Source organism: Medicago sativa, chromosome 4 (assembly GCF_051527215.1).
Source record: "Medicago sativa cultivar Bolivia chromosome 4, Bolivia_mono, whole genome shotgun sequence".
Taxonomy (NCBI): domain Eukaryota; kingdom Viridiplantae; phylum Streptophyta; class Magnoliopsida; order Fabales; family Fabaceae; genus Medicago; species Medicago sativa.
The window spans coordinates 68,511,663-68,531,373 of record NC_140752.1 but is presented as its reverse complement, the minus strand read 5'-3'; the positions used below and the strand labels follow the sequence as shown (position 1 = coordinate 68,531,373).

The 19,711-nt window shown below is 32.3% G+C and overlaps 1 protein-coding gene and 1 pseudogene across 1 annotated transcript; one reads left to right on the top strand and one right to left on the bottom strand.

The window, feature by feature from the left end:
- The first annotated feature begins 7,306 nt into the window (after positions 1-7,306).
- LOC146931134 (uncharacterized) lies at positions 7,307-8,657 on the top strand (annotated as a pseudogene).
- A 3,403-nt stretch (positions 8,658-12,060) lies between these two features.
- On the bottom strand, positions 12,061-17,340 carry XK-1 (xylulose kinase-1). The gene is made up of 9 exons (XM_085702614.1): positions 17,171-17,340; positions 16,881-17,083; positions 16,616-16,755; positions 16,089-16,341; positions 15,844-15,976; positions 15,225-15,313; positions 14,534-14,811; positions 13,107-13,176; positions 12,061-12,448 (listed from the first exon to the last, which is right to left on the bottom strand). The coding sequence occupies exons 1-9, from the start codon at positions 17,241-17,243 to the stop codon at positions 12,245-12,247; spliced, it is 1,443 nt and encodes a 480-aa protein (XP_085558740.1). The 5' UTR covers positions 17,244-17,340; the 3' UTR covers positions 12,061-12,244.
- Between the last annotated feature and the right edge of the window lie 2,371 nt (positions 17,341-19,711).

The window sequence follows — 19,711 nt, the reverse complement described above, 5'->3', positions numbered from 1 at the left end:
TTCATAACGTGAATTGTTTCTTCCCTCCATAATTTTTTCATACTCGTAAATCAAGAATCGAGCATATGACCACATGTGTAAGGAGTTTATAGTTTTTACCACTTAGTTCAATTTATCTGTGGTGGACAGCACTTGTGTGACATTATGTCACGGTGACATTAAATCTGGGCCACACAACATACATTGCCACACAACATCTGGGCCACACAACACATACAACATATCTGGGCCACACAACACACCACCTTTGTGTGGCCCAGATTTAATGTCACCGTGACATAATGTCACACAAGTCCAATCCGTAATTTGTGTGTAATTTATCTACCGATCATAAAAATTAACACCCGCATAAATTTGCAAGTGAAACAAAGATTAATTTGACTTTATGATGTTTGATTCTCTTTCTACTTTATATGCATGTTTGGTTGTACTTCTATAGCGATCAAAATTTATTCTAAAGGTGTATGATTGATTTTGACATGTTTAATTGTTGTCGAGTGTAATTGTTTTTGTCTCCTAAGGTGGTTCTACTTGAAGCTTCTAGAATTTTTCACACACAAATTTATAGTTCAACTTACTTTTACATAAATGTATACAAACACAAACCACTTTTAGTCATAATGACTTTTAACCAAAATCAATTACAATCTCCGGTCACTATTATAAGCAAAATTTTACATTTTAAATTCATCCAATTAATAATGTATATGATCTTTATTATAGACCACATACATCATTTAATGAATGTATCTAAAATGTTGATTTTTCCTTATAATAGTGACCGGAGGATGTATATCAAAATCAATTTTACCCACCGCACAACCAAACACAAGTTTAGGCTTTAAACCTGATTCTATTTGAAGTTAGTATTTGTAATTTTGATTCCATAATTTATTTTTACATTCAAAATTATTATTCAAGTCACTTTTATATGATTGTATTTAAATGCAAGCCATTTTATCTAACTCTTTTTCAAATAGAACCAATTTTACAAAATCAATTTATTGAAATATTATCTCTAAATATAACAGGTCATTAAATTGTTAATTGCTAGATAGTACATTTATTAAAGGCTTAAATAAGTAAATCGTTCATGTAAGTTTGCGTGTTTTTTGTTTTCGTTCATGTATTTTTTTTTCTAAAACAAACCTTGTAAGTTATAAACGTTTTGGTTTTGGTCCATGTCGTCACCATTTGCTGCAAAAACGTGTATATGACAAACATAGGATGATGTGGCAAATAAGGTTGATTTGACAAAGTGGATGATGGGTCACGTAGTGTGAGTGACCAAAACCAAAAAACAAAATTCAAAGAGGGACCAAAATAAAATAAAAAACGAGAAGATGGAAAATTTGATATATTTTTTCAGTTTGAACAAATATATTTTCGAGTTTAATGGATGTGGGTTGAGGGTTTAAAACATTTTTGAACACACAACCAATCAAAACATTTTAAATTGTTAAGCAAATTAAAAGCATTAAGCGATGTGGAGATTCTAAATATTTTGACTTGTTGTGTGTAAAGTTGTTTTGGACCGTCAACACATCACAATAAAACTTTTTTTTCAGATGAATAAACTTATTGCATTTCATTTATCATCAATATGTGTTCAATACAATGTGGTATTGTTACCAGTAATTGGGGACTAGCTGACTACAAGGCCGCCTTAGCTAAATTATGAGCGACCTCGTTTGCTTGTCTCTGCATAAACTCAACACTTGAGTTTTCATAGAAATTACTAAAGAAAGTTTTACAGTTATTAATGATATTCCCAAACTCAGTAGCATCACTATTCTGGGACTTGAAGCTATCCACAACTCTCTTAGCATCCAACTCAAAATCAACATGTCCTGAGTTAAGCAAATAGACCCATTGTAATGCAGATAAAAATCCTAGAGCTTCTCCAACATGAACTTCACACATGGGGCTGATGCATTCTGTTTTGGCCAAAACAAAAGTACTTTATATTTTTTAGTGAAAAAACTAACTACTAAATATTATCTTAATTTTTCTTTTTTAGGAAAGTTTGTGTAATCTTTATTTACCATATTGGTACATATGAATTAAAGTCTTAATCACATCTCTCAAAAAAAAAAACTCTCAATCACATCATCACACATAATATCGACAACTTTTTTCATTTTTTTTTTGAAGGAGACAACTTTTTTTCATTGTTACTCTTTTTAGAAAGAGAAATGATATTTGTACAACCATCTTTTAACAACTTTCTCTCTCATACTCACATTATATTTTTATTTTCTCTCTCTATTACTTTGATTTTCGTGCCAATACATACTTTTCTTTATGAAAATTTAGTTGTCAATTTGGTTGTCACACAAAGTGATGTTCAAATAACACTACTTTTTTTTTTTTTTACAGAAGCAAATTTAACTATTATCATTAATCAAACAATGTTCAATACAAGAAGGATAAGAATAAAAAATACGGTGACTAGCCCAAGAACATGCCGCCCTAGATAAAGTATGAGCAGCCATGTTCGCATGTCTCCTAATAAACTTCACCTTGAAGTTGGAATGTAAAGATAACTGATAATTAATACTAGAAACAATAGCATAAAATTCCGAATCACCATGGCCCAGAGACCATAGAGCTTGCACTAGAGTAGATGAGTAGGACTCGAAGACAACCCGGCCCATCTGTTAGCATCAGCAAAATGAAGGGCCTCTAGTAAGGCTACTTCCTCCCCCTCCAAAACTGTCATATGTGCCCGCTGCCATTTTGTTTGAACCCGAATAAATTGCCCACGAGAATCTCTAACACAACACGCAAAAGATGTAATATGGTTACGGTTATGGAACGCATCGTCCACATTGCACTTTAACCATGACTCGTTCGGTTTCTCCCAAACTTGCACTCTATTCTGCCCGTGTTGCACAACCGATGGTGAACGATGTTTATGAACCTCTTGCCATTGCTGCCATGCATCTAGTGCTGTCCTCCCAATGCTCGTTGAAGTGTGATGAGCATCATTCCAAATGACATCATTACGTGCAGCTCAAATTTGCCAAAGAAGTAAAGCCACCCGACCAGCAATGTCTCGGCTTTCTGAACGACATATATCAAAAACAAAATCTGCCAAACTTCTCACAGTTCCAACTCTTGGTTGCAGCACAGTCGAAAGCCCTGCCCAATACCAACTCTCATGCACCACCGTACAACCCACAAAAGCATGCCAATCATCCTCAACATTCGTATCACGCCACGGACAGATCAGCTCACATTGTACATGTCGTGATTGTAATCGGAGACGCGTCGGAACACACTCTCTGCAAATCCTCCATAATAAATTACGTGCTTTATGAGAGGCATTCACCTTCCAGATTTTTTGCCACTATCCTTCAACATGGAATCGATTAGTATGTAGCAACTCCATCATAGCTAGTTTATAACCAGTCTTAACAGTATATCTCCCGTTGTGTTCCATCATCCACACCATTTTATCATTCTTAACTTCTGCAAACAACGGTGTGTCGAGAATAGCTTGCACCATATCATCTGGAAACAAAGATTCAATCTTATCAATATCCCAAACTCGTTCCTCGGCAGCTATCAAATCAGATACGCTCAAACTATGCACACCTTGGCTCTATGGGGATTGAATCCAGCTACCTTGAACACCTCGAACCTATGGATCATTCATCACGCTGACTTGCTGCCCATTTCCAACTGTCCACCTACATCCATATAAGAGTAACTGACGCGAATTCCAAATACTCCGCCAAGCAAAGCTCGGGTTATGACCGAGTTTAGCACCCAAAAATGAAGAATGGGGAAAGTACCTCGATTTAAAAACTTTAGCAACCAGAGATTCAGGTTTAGACATGAAACAGATAAATTGAACTTAAAGAAAACGACATAATGTATTGTACTTATGTGCATATAGAATATAGGCTTAATTGCATGTTTGGTCCCTTATGTTTATTTTAGTTTTCAAGTTGGTCCCTTATGTTTTGAAAGTTTCAAGTTGGTCCCATACGTTTATTTTAGTTTTCAAGTTGGTCCCTTACTTTTTGAAAGTTTCAAGTTAGTCCCTTATGTTTATTTTAGTTTTCAAGTTGGTCCCTTATGTTTATTTTAGTTTTCAAGTTGGTCCCTTATGTTTATTTTAGTTTTCAAGTTGGTCCCTTATGTTTTGGATCGACTTGAAAACTAAAATAAACATAAGGGACCAACTTGAAAACTAAAATAAACATAAGGGACCAACTTGAAACTTTCAAAACGTAAGGGACCAACTTGAAAACTTTTAAAACGTAAGGGACCAACTTGAAACTTTCAAAACGTAAGGGACCAACTTGAAAACTAAAATAAACATAAGGGACCAAACATGCAATTAAGCCTAGAATATAATACATAATTACACAGAACTTTTTTACATTGTTAGTCGCAGTGTCATCAAACTCGTGAGAAAATAATTTGATTGTATAAAATTTTGGGCTACTACTATGCTGAGATCGATAAACTGTCAAATATTATATTACTTATTTTTTTTATATCAAAAGGCAATGATATTATGTGATTTATGTCATGTAGCAATTCTTAAATAGACACAAACTCAAATTAAATTTATTTGGTCACACACACAAATGTAAAAAATTTAAAGAAAAAGTATTTAGCTACATCATTCAAATCCATTCTCTTTTAACTTTTTTTGATTTGTGAGTGTGTGCCCAAATGAAATTAATTTGGGGTTGTGTCTAAGTTAGAAATTCTCTTATGTCATGTAAGTGAGGAAGAATATCAATCCGATCAAAGGTGCAAGTACCACCAGTATTCCAGCGGGATGATGCATCACCGATCCTTAAATAAAAATATTGTGTAAAAAATTTAAAGAAAAAGTATTTAGCTACATCATTCAAATCCATTCTCTTTTAACTTTTTTTGATTTGTGAGTGTGTGCCCAAATGAAATTAATTTGGGGTTGTGTCTAAGTTAGAAATTCTCTTATGTCATGTAAGTGAGGAAGAATATCAATCCGATCAAAGGTGCAAGTACCACCAGTATTCCAGCGGGATGATGCATCACCGATCCTTAAATAAAAATATTGTCGTCGTCTATTGGAGATGATGGTGGTCATTGGTGTAACTTTTTTGTTTAAGGGTAGTAACTTAAACAAAACAGTATGAGTTTTATTGTTTGAGAGGTTGGTGTTGGTTCTTGGTTTCCAGGAAGAAGGATTATTAATTCGAAATTGGATCCCAAAGTAAATGAAGTTTACTAAAAAAAATATTCTCACTATAATTACGATGAGTTCATTAACCTGTTAAGTAGAATTACTTTTTTTATAAAATTCTACTCTACTTTATTCAAAAAGTAGAATTACTTGGTTAATTTAAGGGTTAAATATGTTTTCGGTCCCTATAAATATACCAACTTTTTATTTTAATTTCTCTAAAATTTTCCTTCAACTTTTAGTCCCTATAAAATTTTCAATCACTACTTTTGGTCCCTATTTTAAAGTAAACTCATATGTAGAATTCATATTTTTGAATAAAATTTTGCAGAAAAATTCATAATATTATAAGAATCTCTTCCAAAAAAATTTAGAATTTTTTAACAAAACATGAATTTAATATAAATTTTTATATTTTTTATGGTTAAAAATTCATATTAAATTTATGTTTTGTTCAAAAATTATAATTTTTTTTTGGGAAATATTTTTACAATATTCTACACATTTTTGCACAATTTCATTAAAAAATACAAAAATTAATTTTAAAATAGGGACCAAAAGTAGTGATTGAAAATTTTATAGGGATTAAAAGTTGAAGGAAAATTTTAGAGGGACTAAAACGAAAAGTTTGTATATTTATAGGGACCAAAAAACATATTTAACCCTTAATTTAAATTTGAATTCGAATACATTCTTTTAAAAGTGAAATGAAGTTAACGACTATGAAAACTCATCTTATACTCATAAATTTTTTGATGGAGATTAGTCATAGTTAAATGACGGTAAAAACTTTATACCAATATTATGGTAAAGTGTAAGAACTCTAAACTTTAGTTTTAAATTATTTTAGAGTTAAAATCAATTTTACTAAAAAATATTAATAATAAACTTGTGAAAATCGATACAATGACTCAATAATTAATTTTGCTTCACCGAATAGGGAAATCAAATAATAAAAGATATTTGTTTTAGTTGATGCATTTTTTTTGAAGGGATTAATTTAGTTAATACTATTATTCCTGTAAAAGAATAATTATTACTATTAGCAAAAAAAAAGAATAATTATTAAATTTGATGTTTTTTTATGTGTTATCCTGTCAAAAAAATGTAATAAAAAAATGAAGATAATCTTCTCCCAGTAAAACGTGCTATGAAATGAATAGACATGGATATGGTTGCTGGTAGGAGAAAGCATAGAACTGGAAAGAAAGATGAACAGAAACTACTATAATGATTATGTTGAGGATATTGCATTTAATGCAAAGATATACCTAAGATAGAAACATGAAGTTAAAAGCTAAATTCATGCTCTGACATCTGTTCCGAATATTTCCCTCTTCTATCTTAAGCCACTTGTACCGGTTCATTCTTTTGTCCAAGTTTTTTATACGGCCTCATGCTTCATCCAATTTTCTTCCCTTTTTTTACTCAGACAAGTACGAACTAAGCCTAGTATACATAAACATTTTTCATTAAAATACTACTCTATCAGTTTGAAAATATAAGCAAAATTTATTTTTTAGGTTCATTCATTTGATTATATTTTCAAATGGAGGGAGTATTTGGTTACAATGAGTTTAGGTACTATCTAATGTAAGTTTTTTTCCCTAGGTCTACATTGAGCACAAGAACGATCCAAACAAACATCTTTGAATGTAGCATGTAGTTTAGTGGTAAGAGGTTTACCATGCATATTCAAAAATTCAATTCTCATCTTATCTTATCTTAATTATATAAAGGTCATGTTAACTTGTGCCCTTAGAACAACATTAGCGCTGGTTGGTAACACTTAAATTGCTTATAGATAACGGCAACAATAAAGAACTAGCATTGTAGTACTTATGACATGGCAAGTGGGTGAAGTAAAACTTATAGCTCACGGCAACCATAGAAGATACGACAACTAATTCTACTTTGTACCAACTGTTGTCCTATTTATTATTTAAATATTGTAGCTAAAAGAGTGCAACGGTAATAAACTGGCATTGCCTATTTTTTTTTTTTAAAAACAACGGTAATAAAAAAAATAGCCTATATATACATATGTTCTTCCATTCTCCTAAAACTCACAACTTCTCCCATTCTCCTAAAACTCACAACTTCCATTCTCCTAAAACTCATAACTTCTCCCATTTTATTCTTCTATCTTCGATGGATCCAAACATTGAATGGGATAATATTTGGAATGAAGTCATAGACGATTGCCTCAACGACAACAACGAGGAGGAGGTGATAAGGTTAGTACATGAAGCACAACAACAAGCCAACAATACAAGTAAGCAAAGAAAAAGAAGAACACTTATAGATCAAAGTCGTGAAGAAGGGCATAACCGATTGTTCAATGACTAATTCTCTGAAAATCCTGTATACACAGAGGCTCAATTTCGACGAAGGTTCCGTATGCGAAGACATGTGTTCCTTCGCATCGTTGAAGCCCTTGGTAATCATGATGAGTACTTTCAAAGAAGGATTGATGCAGTGGGTAGAAAGGGATTTTCACCATTGCAGAAGTGCGCTGCTGCTCTTCGTATACTAGCATATGGATCACCAGCTGACAGTGTCGATGACTATGTACGCATCGGTGAAAGCACTACATTGGAATGCTTAGACAGGTTTGTAATGGGCGTGTGCACAATTTTTGGTGATCAATACATGAGAAGGCCAAACAATGAAGACATTGCACGTCTATTACAGATTGGTGAGGCACGCGACTTTCCAGGTATGTCGGGTTCAATAGATTGTATGCATTGGGAATGGAAAAATTCCCCTATCGCATGGAAAGGTCAATTTTCCAGAGGTGATCATGGTAAACCGACAATCATGCTTGAAGTTGTGGCATCTCAAGACTTGTGGATTTGGCATGCATTTTTTGGCACAGCGGGTTCCAACAACGACATTAATGTGCTAAACATGTCTGATGTGTTTAATGATGTTTTGAATGGTCAAGCTCCCATAGTGCAATACACAGTGAATCAAACTACTTATCATATGGGGTACTACCTGGAAGATGGCATTTATCTGGAGTGGGCAACATTTGTTAAGACTATTCCTATGCCGCAAGGAGAAAAAAGAAAGTTATTTGCCCAACGACAAGAATCAGCACGAAAAGATATTGAGCGGGCATTCGGGGTGCTCCAAGCCCGATTCGCAATTGTACATGGCCCAGCACGCGCTTGGCATGTGAATACAATGAAAAACATAATGTTAGCATGCATCATATTGCATAACATGATTGTTGCAGATGAGAGAGACACATATGGTGGTAATTTTGACTACGACCACGTTGATAATGATTTGAAAACTGAAATATCTACTGGTCCTGATCCCAATTTGACAACATTGTTTGAAAGGATATCACATGTTCATGAAAGGCAAAACCATCGCCAACTTCAAGCAGATTTGGTGGAGCATATTTGGGAGCGATTTGGTCATGAGAATAATGAAAATTAATTTGTCTTATTTTATATTTCGGTTAAAATGAAATTTTTTGCTTTTTGTTATGTATTATTTTGAATTTCAATAAAAACGTAGTTTTTATGTATTATTGTTGTGTACTTCGTATCATTTTAAATTTTAATATTATATATTTATCATTATTTACAACTTGTTTTGGTAAAAATTATTGAAATAATTTTTCTACAACTTCAATAATTAATATTTTTTAAATTTTAATTAAAATATTTAAATTAATATTAATTCGGAATCAAAACTAATTACAAATAAAAAAAATATAAACATGTGGGGTCAAGTTTGAATTCTTTATAAGCAATCACCATTAAAGTAAAAAAAATTAAATCAACTATAAATTCCTTAAGTCCTACTTGGCAACTTGGCCCCACAAAAGGTAACTTAGTTCACCCACTTTAGTTCACCACAATAAAGATGCTCTTAGGGCACAAGTTAAGGAGTTTAAAATAGAAATTAAAAATAAATTTTACATTGAAAGTATAATTTTTGCAACTTTTAAGATATTAAATGTACAAATTTCAAGAAAAACTTTCTACATTTACCTTCTTAACTTATACCCAGGGGCGGTTTCACCCCCCAGCTAGGCTGGGCTAGTGCCCAGGCTCTGCTTCTGCTTTACTTGCAACAAGCCCAACCCATTAGTCGCAACTCCATGCTTCTGCTTCTGCTTTACTTGCTTTTGCCCAGGCTCTGCTTTTCTCTCTATACAAACATTCACTGTGAAATATAAGCTTAGATTCATGATCAGCGTGAAAATCCAAGCAAAATGGTATTTTAGTTTGTGAGATTTGGTGAAGAATTGAGATTTTAATTTTTGAAGCATGATGGTGTTTTCATGTTGTTGTTCAACGTGAAGAAAGGAAGAAGAAGGAGTTGACCTCCTTCCTTCCTTGTTGACCGCGGGTCCCACCTGCAGTTTTGTCCTATATGTTGTTGCTTTTGCACCCCTTTTTTCATATCTGCACCCTTGTTTTTTTAACTCTTTGATTTAGATCTTGTGGCTGTGATGAACCCTTTAGTGATTAAATTTGGACCCCTTGATACATCAATTGGTCCATATTTAATCCAGCTGAGCCAACTTTAATTTTATTTATTTCTTCACCATTTTTATTATTTTTTACACCATTTTTGGCACTTTAATGCCTCTTTTTTATTCGTAAAAATTTATGATGTGAACTAAATGTAGTTAATTGATCATGAACTTTGTTTAAAGATATGCTATGCATAGTTATTTATTAGTTAATTTCTTTTCAATCTGTCAAACATTCTATCTTTACTAAATGTAGTCTATTTTTATTATTATATTTACTTTAAACATGTTATAATTATGAAAAAAAGTATTAATCTAAGTTATTATACATTATATGATAATATAAATAGTTTTAATACGTTTTGTGAAACGTTTTGATTAATTCACACCGCGAAGACCGTTTTGTTGAAGTACAAGGGCATTTACCTCCTAATTTTATTTAACACGTCATTGTCAGGTTATATTTCTTCTCTCTTATTTCAAATTGTACTTTTGTTAAAAAATAATGAACCTCTTTTATTTCTATTTATGACTATATATATATATATATATATATATATATATATATATATATATATATTAGTCATATATGAATTCGGGATACAAATTTCGCCCAGGCTCTAGAAAAATCCTGGCTCCGCCACTGCTTATACCTCAAGACACAAGTTAACATTTCTCTTATATAAATGACATTTGAGTAAATATATGTCATGCTAATGGTTGAGTACAAAAAACTTATTATTTATATTTTCAGTTATTTGTAAACACATTGGCTATGTTATCATATTCACAACTGTTATTTAATTTGAGACACTTTTTCAAAACAACACAGTCTAGTAGTTTATCATGCGTCATATCAATATTTTTATTTTTATTAAAATATCAATATTTACTATATGATAACATATCCAATGTGTTTGTGAGTCGGTATTCTAATATATCCAACTTTTATCATATGTTCAAAAAAAGCATACACATTTCTTAAAGAAAAAATTTATAAAGATGTTTGTGAGTCGGTTTGATTCAATTTTGAGTGAATCTATTGCTTAAACCGATCAAAAGTATACATATTAGTTTCGGTTGGATTTACATGATTATAAAATAAAACTCAAACCAAATTGAAAAACAATGTGTTGGTTTGGATCGGATTGATTTGGTACATTGAAAAATAAAGGAAAATGTTAAAGATTGTCGTTGAGGCAATGGTTAAGGAAGTAGCGATAGAAATACATCTTTGATCTCATATGTAAACAAAAAACCAAGAAAACAAGCTCTTCTAGAAAGTGGTATAAGAGCACTCACATCCGTACCATCCATTTTGGTCGTATAAATGAATCTCACTTAATATACTATATTACTTCACACTTCTCAATTATTTCAACCATTCAACTATATTTTCTAAATATTCATACCACTCTTCAAAAGCTTTAAAAGAGATCCCACTAAACTAATTAAATATTCACCAGGACCCAAAATTTATGTGTTACTCATATTTTGATTTTATATAGTATTATTTTAATGCAACTCAATTCAAAAGCCGCGGTAGTGCAGTGCAACGATGCCAATGCACTTGCTTAAAAGCACCGATGTGGGTGCTCTAAGTCCATTTAAGTCATCATAAAAAAGACACCCTAGTTTCCTTGTACCTGCAGGCTGCAACGGTGGTAGTTTAGAAAACGAGGGAAAATGATGGTGTGGGTGAGAAAATTACCTAAAGCGACATGCATTTAATCAAAAATGAAGAAAGAGAAATGGGATACAGGGATAGTGTAGATAAAGATCATTGATAATAGTTATGTCAAATCAAGTATTATATTTTGTGTAAGTTCATATAGTTGTTTAAATAACATTGACGATACTTGAGTTGACACAATTGTTCATATATACCTGGAAAGTAAATAAATAACCATTAGATAAATATGTGTTATAAACATTTATATGAACAGATGTGTCAAATCAAGTATCCTCACATGTCAGAATAAAACTCAATTTTATATGCATTATCAAAGCTTACTTCAACGACATCAACAAATTATTTTCTGATTTTGGCTTGTTTCTATTTAAATGAGATTGAACATTGATTTATTTTGCATTTTGTTTAAGTTTGGCTAAATCCTTTCTTGAGATTTGGTGGATCTTATGCTTTATGTATCGAGTGTTTATTATTTTTGACTGTATTTTTATATATTTGTTTTTTTTTAACAGCATTTTCATATATTGGTTAAATTAATCTCCGTGGTTTTATTCTTATAAGGTGTGGTCAACCTTTAGTTAATTAATCTTATTGAAGAACTATTTTTTTTTTGTTTCAAAATAATAATCGTTTAAGATTTATGTACGTTTTTTTTAAGAAAATAATTAATTGTATTGATTTTAATGATAAAATTAATGTTATTTGCTAAAAGATCCTAATTAATTGTAGTTAATAAGTAGTTAAGTTGGATGAAATTCAATAAACAATGATATAATATAGAAATCTATTAGATACGATATCTAGGACTTCCATCCTAATTTTTATTACTACTGCGACAATGATGCATTTGCCCTTAAGTTGGTCACAAAATATTTTGTTGATCACCCTTCATTGCCAACAATGCAGTTCCGTATGCAGCTTCTGTTTGGTTTGCACGACTCACAGGTAAACCAAGCACCCTTTCTCGTATCTTTGTCCACTTCTCATTTTTCGCTCCTCCACCGGCTGTGAAAACTTGATCCACTACGGTTGCACCTAGATCCTTTAGCAACCCATATCCCTTTGCCTAAAATACCATATTTCAAGAGTGCTTACCATTAGGATCTAGTGGATGAATGCATTACCAAAAAATGTAAGAGCAAAATATTACAAAACAGCTGTAAAAAAAAAATGAGTTGGTACGCGTTTGATTTTGTAGTGACAAAATTGTGTTTGCATGAATTGATTCTAGCTAAAAGCGAGTGTAATATACATTTATGTAAAAGTGAGTTGAACAATAAATTTAAGGCTTTTAACTAACTGTGAAGGCAAAAACTCCAAATTCTAACTTCATGGGCCTGTTTAGATTGACTTGTTTGAACTGCTAACATAAGTTATGTGAGACTATTTGGGAGAACTCATGAAAACAACTTACGGCATGCTCTTGTTTTCAGCTTATTTTCATTGGTTCTCCAATAAAGTTTATGAAAATGGCTTATGACTTGTATGAAAAGAATTTAAACTTCATTTTATCTTTTCTTAGAGAAATAACTTATACATAATCACTAATCAAGATAAGCGCTTATGCTATATGCTGCAAATTAAGTTGTTTATCCAAACATAGCCTTAAGTTAGAAACCAGTTCTTGGAACAAAATCAATTGTACTCTAGAACATCAAAAATGTCAAAATCAATTTTACTTCATATAATGATGGACACAAACATACACTTAATATTTTTCTTACCTCTATACGTGCAATGGATTCCAAAATTCCATGCAAGTATTCAACATCATTTTCTGGACGTGGAAGTAGCCTGCCCAGAAAATCAAATTCCATTAGTCATTATGCAAAATAAAAAGAGTCTTGGTTGGTGCTCACACATGCAAACGAGTTTGCTTTGATTGTGTTATGGTGGCATGACACAGATAACAGAACCAAATTTGGCTTTGTCCCTGAACATAAATGAACCAACATTAAATCTGATTCTTTATATGGAACTTCAACGTCATTTCTTCTTCCAAAAACTCGGTCAGTCATCAGCCCTAAGTACTAAAGACAAGGAAATGTCAAATAGTCCTTTTGGGACATTTTTTATTTCCTTTTCTTTCTAAAAGGCCATTTTGGGACACTTGTTAAGGATTGAAATATAGAAAGTAATAATAAATACTCCTGTCCTTTTTAAAGCTCCTAATAAATATACTCCAATGTAAGGATTGCCAAATGAGAAGTACTCCAATGATTTTAAAGCTCCTAATAAATACTGTCCTTTTCTTTTGTTGAAGATATCATAGTATTTCTTAACTACCTAACGGTGACTTCTCAAGAAACAGTGAACAACCTAATATTGTCACTCAAGTCAAGTGTTCTATTGAAATTAAATGCAATCTGACTACTTATGCAAATATGCAGTGCCTCATCAAGAACAAACTTGAATATACGGAACATGTGAATATGTGATTACTAAGTGTTAAAAGTTCCACATTGGTAGATATATAATCCAACAATGTGTTTATAAGTGAGATCAGTCCTCATCTCATAAGTCAGTTTTGTAAGGGTTGAGTTAAACTCAACCTAAATTCTAAAATAGTAGTAGAGCCTATACAACAAGATGTCCAGAATTGGGCATAAGGGTTGAGTTATGTCCAACCAAAATTCTAAACTAAGCATTGGTTATTTCAACAATGTGAGGTATACTTCATGATTTCAACAATGTGGGAACTTATGCTTTGGAGGCTATCTCATTAACTAGCTTATGATCCTTAACATGATGATTTGTAGATTTAATGAAATACCGGAGAAAAAATAGTATTCTAAAAACAAAAGGAATAAAAAACTATTATTGACAGGATTTCAACTTCATTTGGAAACCCGTATTAAAATAAATCTAGATTTTTTTTTTTTTTAAAACTCGGTATCCGGCTTAAGACCGACTAATCCAAGGGATCCAATCCCATCGTCCACTTGCAGGTTAAGGACTAGCCCAACGAAATTGGCACCAAGGAGAATATAACGTGAGATGTCAAGAGGAGCATAAGTCCCAAGTCAACATCATCATGCCAACCCAAGTGAGTTAATTTTATAAAGAAGGCTATACAAGCTAATATTATAACGGAATTCAATTCAAAAAAATCAAACGTTCCAACAGAGAGCAAAATGGATCCATTCAGTACCTTGGAGCCAAATCTGGATCTGCAACCGGAAATCTTTCACCAGCTTTTGGCAGAGGATAGTAGTCTAAGGAAGATATTTGTGAGGGATTGATTTGTTCACTCAGTTTCTCTAGTTGATCATCGGTGAAAAGCTGTCTAAGAACAACTCCTCCAGTATTTGAAGCACCACCAACAAGCCATTTATCATCAAGGCGATGACTATACACCCCAAACCGAGAATCCTCGATTCTTGAGTTGCTTAATAGTTTAATAGCAAGTGTTGAACCCAATGATGTAACCTAAGAATCAAACATTATGAGAAACAAAACAAGGCATAAAAAGCTATCCACAATGGTGAATCTAAAGAGGTGCTTGGCCTTAAGGTTTTGAATTAATAAGCACCAACCATAGGAACGAACAAAGGAGCCTATATAAGCTCCAAAGCTTATCTCCCATGAGAAGACCACAGAGCATTTAAATTATATTTTGGTAGACCAGGATGCATTTAAATACAGTGTGGTAGACCATAGCAATCATATATATTAGGCTTTTTATGTATCCTGATCTTATTATAAATACAGTGTGGTGTTATATGTTAGACGTACACAGAAATTACACTAAGCCATCTTTTGAAAATCTTAATTTGTCTATCACGAGACCTAACAGATCATGAATAAATAATTAAAGAAGGATAAGTTTAACAAGAAATTACAGCTTTTCCAGGTTGAGTAGCACGAGCTGCAAGAAACGCAGCTATACTGTCAGTGGTTCCGGTGCATACAACACACTCCTTTTGAAAACCTGAAAGGATATGCACCGTGTATATGATTTTCAATTTCACAGCAGCAAAGATTTTAACCAAGTTAAGGAAAATCCAATGCCATTGCAACACAGCAATATATATAAGACCAGAAAGTTGTGTTACTTGTGCATCGATTTTACTTGTGGCACAACTGGAATTTGGAAAAGCCGTGTGTCTCAAGTCTCAACGCTCAAGAAGGCACTCATCCAAAGAAAGAAGAATATTGAGATAAGGTTGCACTATTCAAATTGGAAGTACTGTAAAACCATATTAATAAGCATTATCCCTATAAAATGGGGTTGGAACTTAGCAATGTAAGCTTAATATGATTCTTTCTTTTGTACTAAAAAGTTTATATGTGAGTTGGCTATCGGGGCTCACCAGGCCAGGCTCAAGGCTCAGAGAGCGCTGACCGTGGTGCTTAATATAGTTGTTTGGAAGGCTCTATTAGACAGATTATATTACCCCAAAGTGTTGCTTGGTACAGATTCTCATACAACTGCAATTCATATAATTAAAGAAAACATACCAAATTTATTTCTAAGTTCCTCCTTTAAACAAGCAATTGGAGTTCCAGGTGCAAGAACGGACGGTAAAAGATGAGAATATGGTTGAGAGACTAGCCATGATGGATATGAGTCCACTTCAGGATCATACCCAACCTGCAAAACATAAAAAAATTGTGGATAAATTTTCCAACTCGGATATCGCAACAGAGACATAATTATCCTAGCTAGAAAAATAGATAATATGTTAGAGCTTATTAAATGATGCCTTCAGAGCATTATTATAATCTGAAACTCCAAGCTTTCCATGAAGAAGCCACAAAAGCCAATCTGCTTGGTGCAATAACAGAGCAGATTTTTTGTTTGAACCATCACGATTCCACCATGACACGAGCTTACACAGAGTCGACGATGCAGAGCATACTGTATGGTTTGGAGGTGCAATGGATTTTACAGCAGGTAGTGCATCAGGACAACTCTCATTGTAAAGTAAAGGTCTCCACAACGGTTCTCCTGTGTCACTGCAGTACAACATTCCCACTTCAGAATTCAAATACAATCTTTAACTAGATTCACATTAGTGCTGCAATCGCAGTTCATAAAAAATAACGATTTGCTCAAATTCTGCAACGCAACTGTGCTATAGCATCGCTCTAACCCCAATTTGACAATATTTTGTACTGAGTAGTGTATCACATAACAATAGCGATTCGTTTCAATTTTGCTACGCTATAGCACTACCATAGCCACTATTTAACAACACTGATTGGCATAAACATAAAATTGATCATGTACCTATCAACAACGATAGTAGTTGCAGATGTGCCATCAATAGAAATCGACACAATGTGTTTGCGAAGGTTAAGTGGGATATCTTCAAGCAACAAAAAAAGTGTCTCTTTCCACGAGCGTACCCAATCATGTGACTCTCCATTCTTTCTAGACAAGAGAAACAAAAATATCAGCATACTTTGGCAGTAACAATCAATTTAACAATCACATTAGTCTATGCTAAACAACAATGAGTCAAATTAATTTTAAAACGAAATGAAAATGATACCGAGTATAGCGGATAGGGTCGCTTTGCCTCTGCTTGAATTGTGCCACCAATGTCAATGATAGCAAATCTTGCACCGGAAGTGCCAAAGTCCAACCCGAGATACAGCCTTTCACCTGCTCCCATACTACTTTTTTTGTTATCTCCGTTTTTGAGAGACATTGATACTGTTCTTGGTTTGTTACCTAACAGTAATAACCTGTTTCCTGATAAGAAAAGTAGCATGAAAGTATAAAAATGGTGTCAAAATAAGTGGTTTCTCGTGTGCTGAAATTTTACATTAGATTGCATACCAAGTTTTCGACTATATGTGAAAGATGTTAAAATGGTGCTTGCTGGGTGGGTTACTGAAACAGTGCCTACCATTTTCTTATCTTCCCAAAGGATAAGGGAACTTCAGGAACAATAATGGTGGTAAAGTTGCGGACAGGGAGGGTAAAAAAGGTCCCATTTTCAGGAACATAAAGGAACATTCTACATTCTGCGCCTTACATTCTTACACTTTAACTAAAAAATAAAAAATCCAAAAAACTTGTTTGGATTATTCATCTAAATATCATGAACCGATGTGATTCAATTAAACGAGGTTTAAGTTTGATTGATTTTGTTTTTCTCAAAAAAATAAAGTTTGATTGAATTTTTGTTAATCCAATTTACAATGGTAGTTTTTTTGGAACAATTGTAATTTTTTTTTTATAAATATAATATCTCTTATATCCATAGTTTTAAAACTCGGCTCGGTCATCGACTCGGCAGAGGCACTGAGTCACTGAGTCGATGGTTGAACCATCGGGTCATTGGTTGAACCGCACGACAGAATCGGATGACTCGGTTAGATAACCCGGTGTTAAGATTAAATTTGTATAGGTATTTAATTAGATTAAATCGGATTGAACCGGTGACTCGATTACTCCAACAACTAAAATATTAATATATATAAAATAAAAATAAATATCCAACAAACATAATTTAATAGACTAATTATTCATGCGATAAAAAAAAGCGAAGAGTAATTATTCATGAGCTTTAAATAAAATATTTGAGCTTTATAATTATATTTTTGTTAGGGAAGCTTTATAATTATATATGTCTATGATTTTGTCCGTTAATATTGTGAGTTATTTTTAAAAAACAAAATCGATAGGTATTTGCCTTGTAAAGTATTAAACGTTAATTTTGTGAGGCATTTTAATCAACTAAAAAAATAATAATTGATGGGTATTTGCATTGTACAGTATTCAATATTTTGACAATTATAATCTTATCCAAAAATTTGCTTAATATATTCTTATTAAAAGAAAATTTAAAACAAAATAAACAAGCACTTCAGTGGTTAGGAAGTTGTTTCTTATTGGGTGGGTCACAAGTTCAACTCCCATCTGTGGCATTTTTTGTAACATGATTTAAGTTAAAAGCAAAAAAAAAAAAAGAAAAAGAGAAGAACCGGTTCAACCCATAACTCGGCCGAGTCACCGGTTTTTACCGAGTTTGACCGGTTCTCGCCGAGCCAACTGCATGGCCGATCCGAAGGTATGCTCGAACCGGTCTACCCACCGGTTCCCGGTTCGACCGGTCCAACCGGCCGGTTCGAGCCGAGTTTCAAAACTATGCTTATATCTCCTATCTCTTATCTCCTATCTCCTATACATACATTTGAGCATGGTTGAAATAATCAATCTACATGGCATTCTCCATTTTTCTATCTAAAACAATGACACATGTCCTTATGTTGTACAAACAACACAAATGAAATTTTAATGACATTAAAAATATATATGGTTTGACTTATTCTTAAATTGTTTTTGATTGACATGTGAGAATTGAATTGAATTAAATGTGAAAATACATCAACATTTGTCAATAACGATACAAATTGATTTTCATATATAAAAAAAAAAAATAATTGCATATTGCTAAACTATTGAGAGTGAAAATATAAGACAAATTTCATTAAAAATTTGAGGAGATTTAAAATATCAATTCAATAATATTTTTAAAAAAAAGGTGGAATGAGAATGATTAGATAGCTCCAAATGACAAAAATCAAGTTAAGATTTATGATGGACAAATCAATAGAATAGTAGATAATTCATATTCATCATCTTTGTCAACAAAAAGAAAATCACGTTGATCATCAAAACAAATAAAATGAGATTGATTGTATATACTATTAAAGATATATAATTATATTCCTCCAAAAACAGATAGAAAGTTCTAAGAAAGTTTAAATATATTATGATGTGCATTAGTTTAAAATAACTTCTTTTATCCTATTATCCTGTTGAAATAATAATTTATATTAAATCTTCAAAAGTCAAAAGTAAAAATAGATTGTTATTTAAATATTGTTAAACTAAGATCTTCCTTTATAAAATAGTTTTACTGATTTTATTAAAAAAATAAATAATAATGAAAAATGTTGAATATCAATTGCTTACACAATTTATTTAAAATAAAAATAAGTCAGGATACGTACGTTGAATCCACTGATAAATGAGACAAATATATATCGCCGATAAATATTAACAAAAATACGTCAGTGAAGAGTAAAAACATACGAGACAAATATTCATCACAAATAAATATAAAAAAAAAATAATCACGTGACATATATTTATCACGGGTACATAAGAAAATACGGGACACATTTTGTCATTGATGCATAAAATGGGACAAAAATTCGTAAGTGATAAATAATAAAAAAAACACAAAACAAATACTTATCACTGAAAAATATTATAAAAGAGACAACTATTAATAACTGATGCATAAAAATCATGGGAACAAATACTAAAAAAAACATAGAAATCACTGACAAATATTAAAAAAAACAC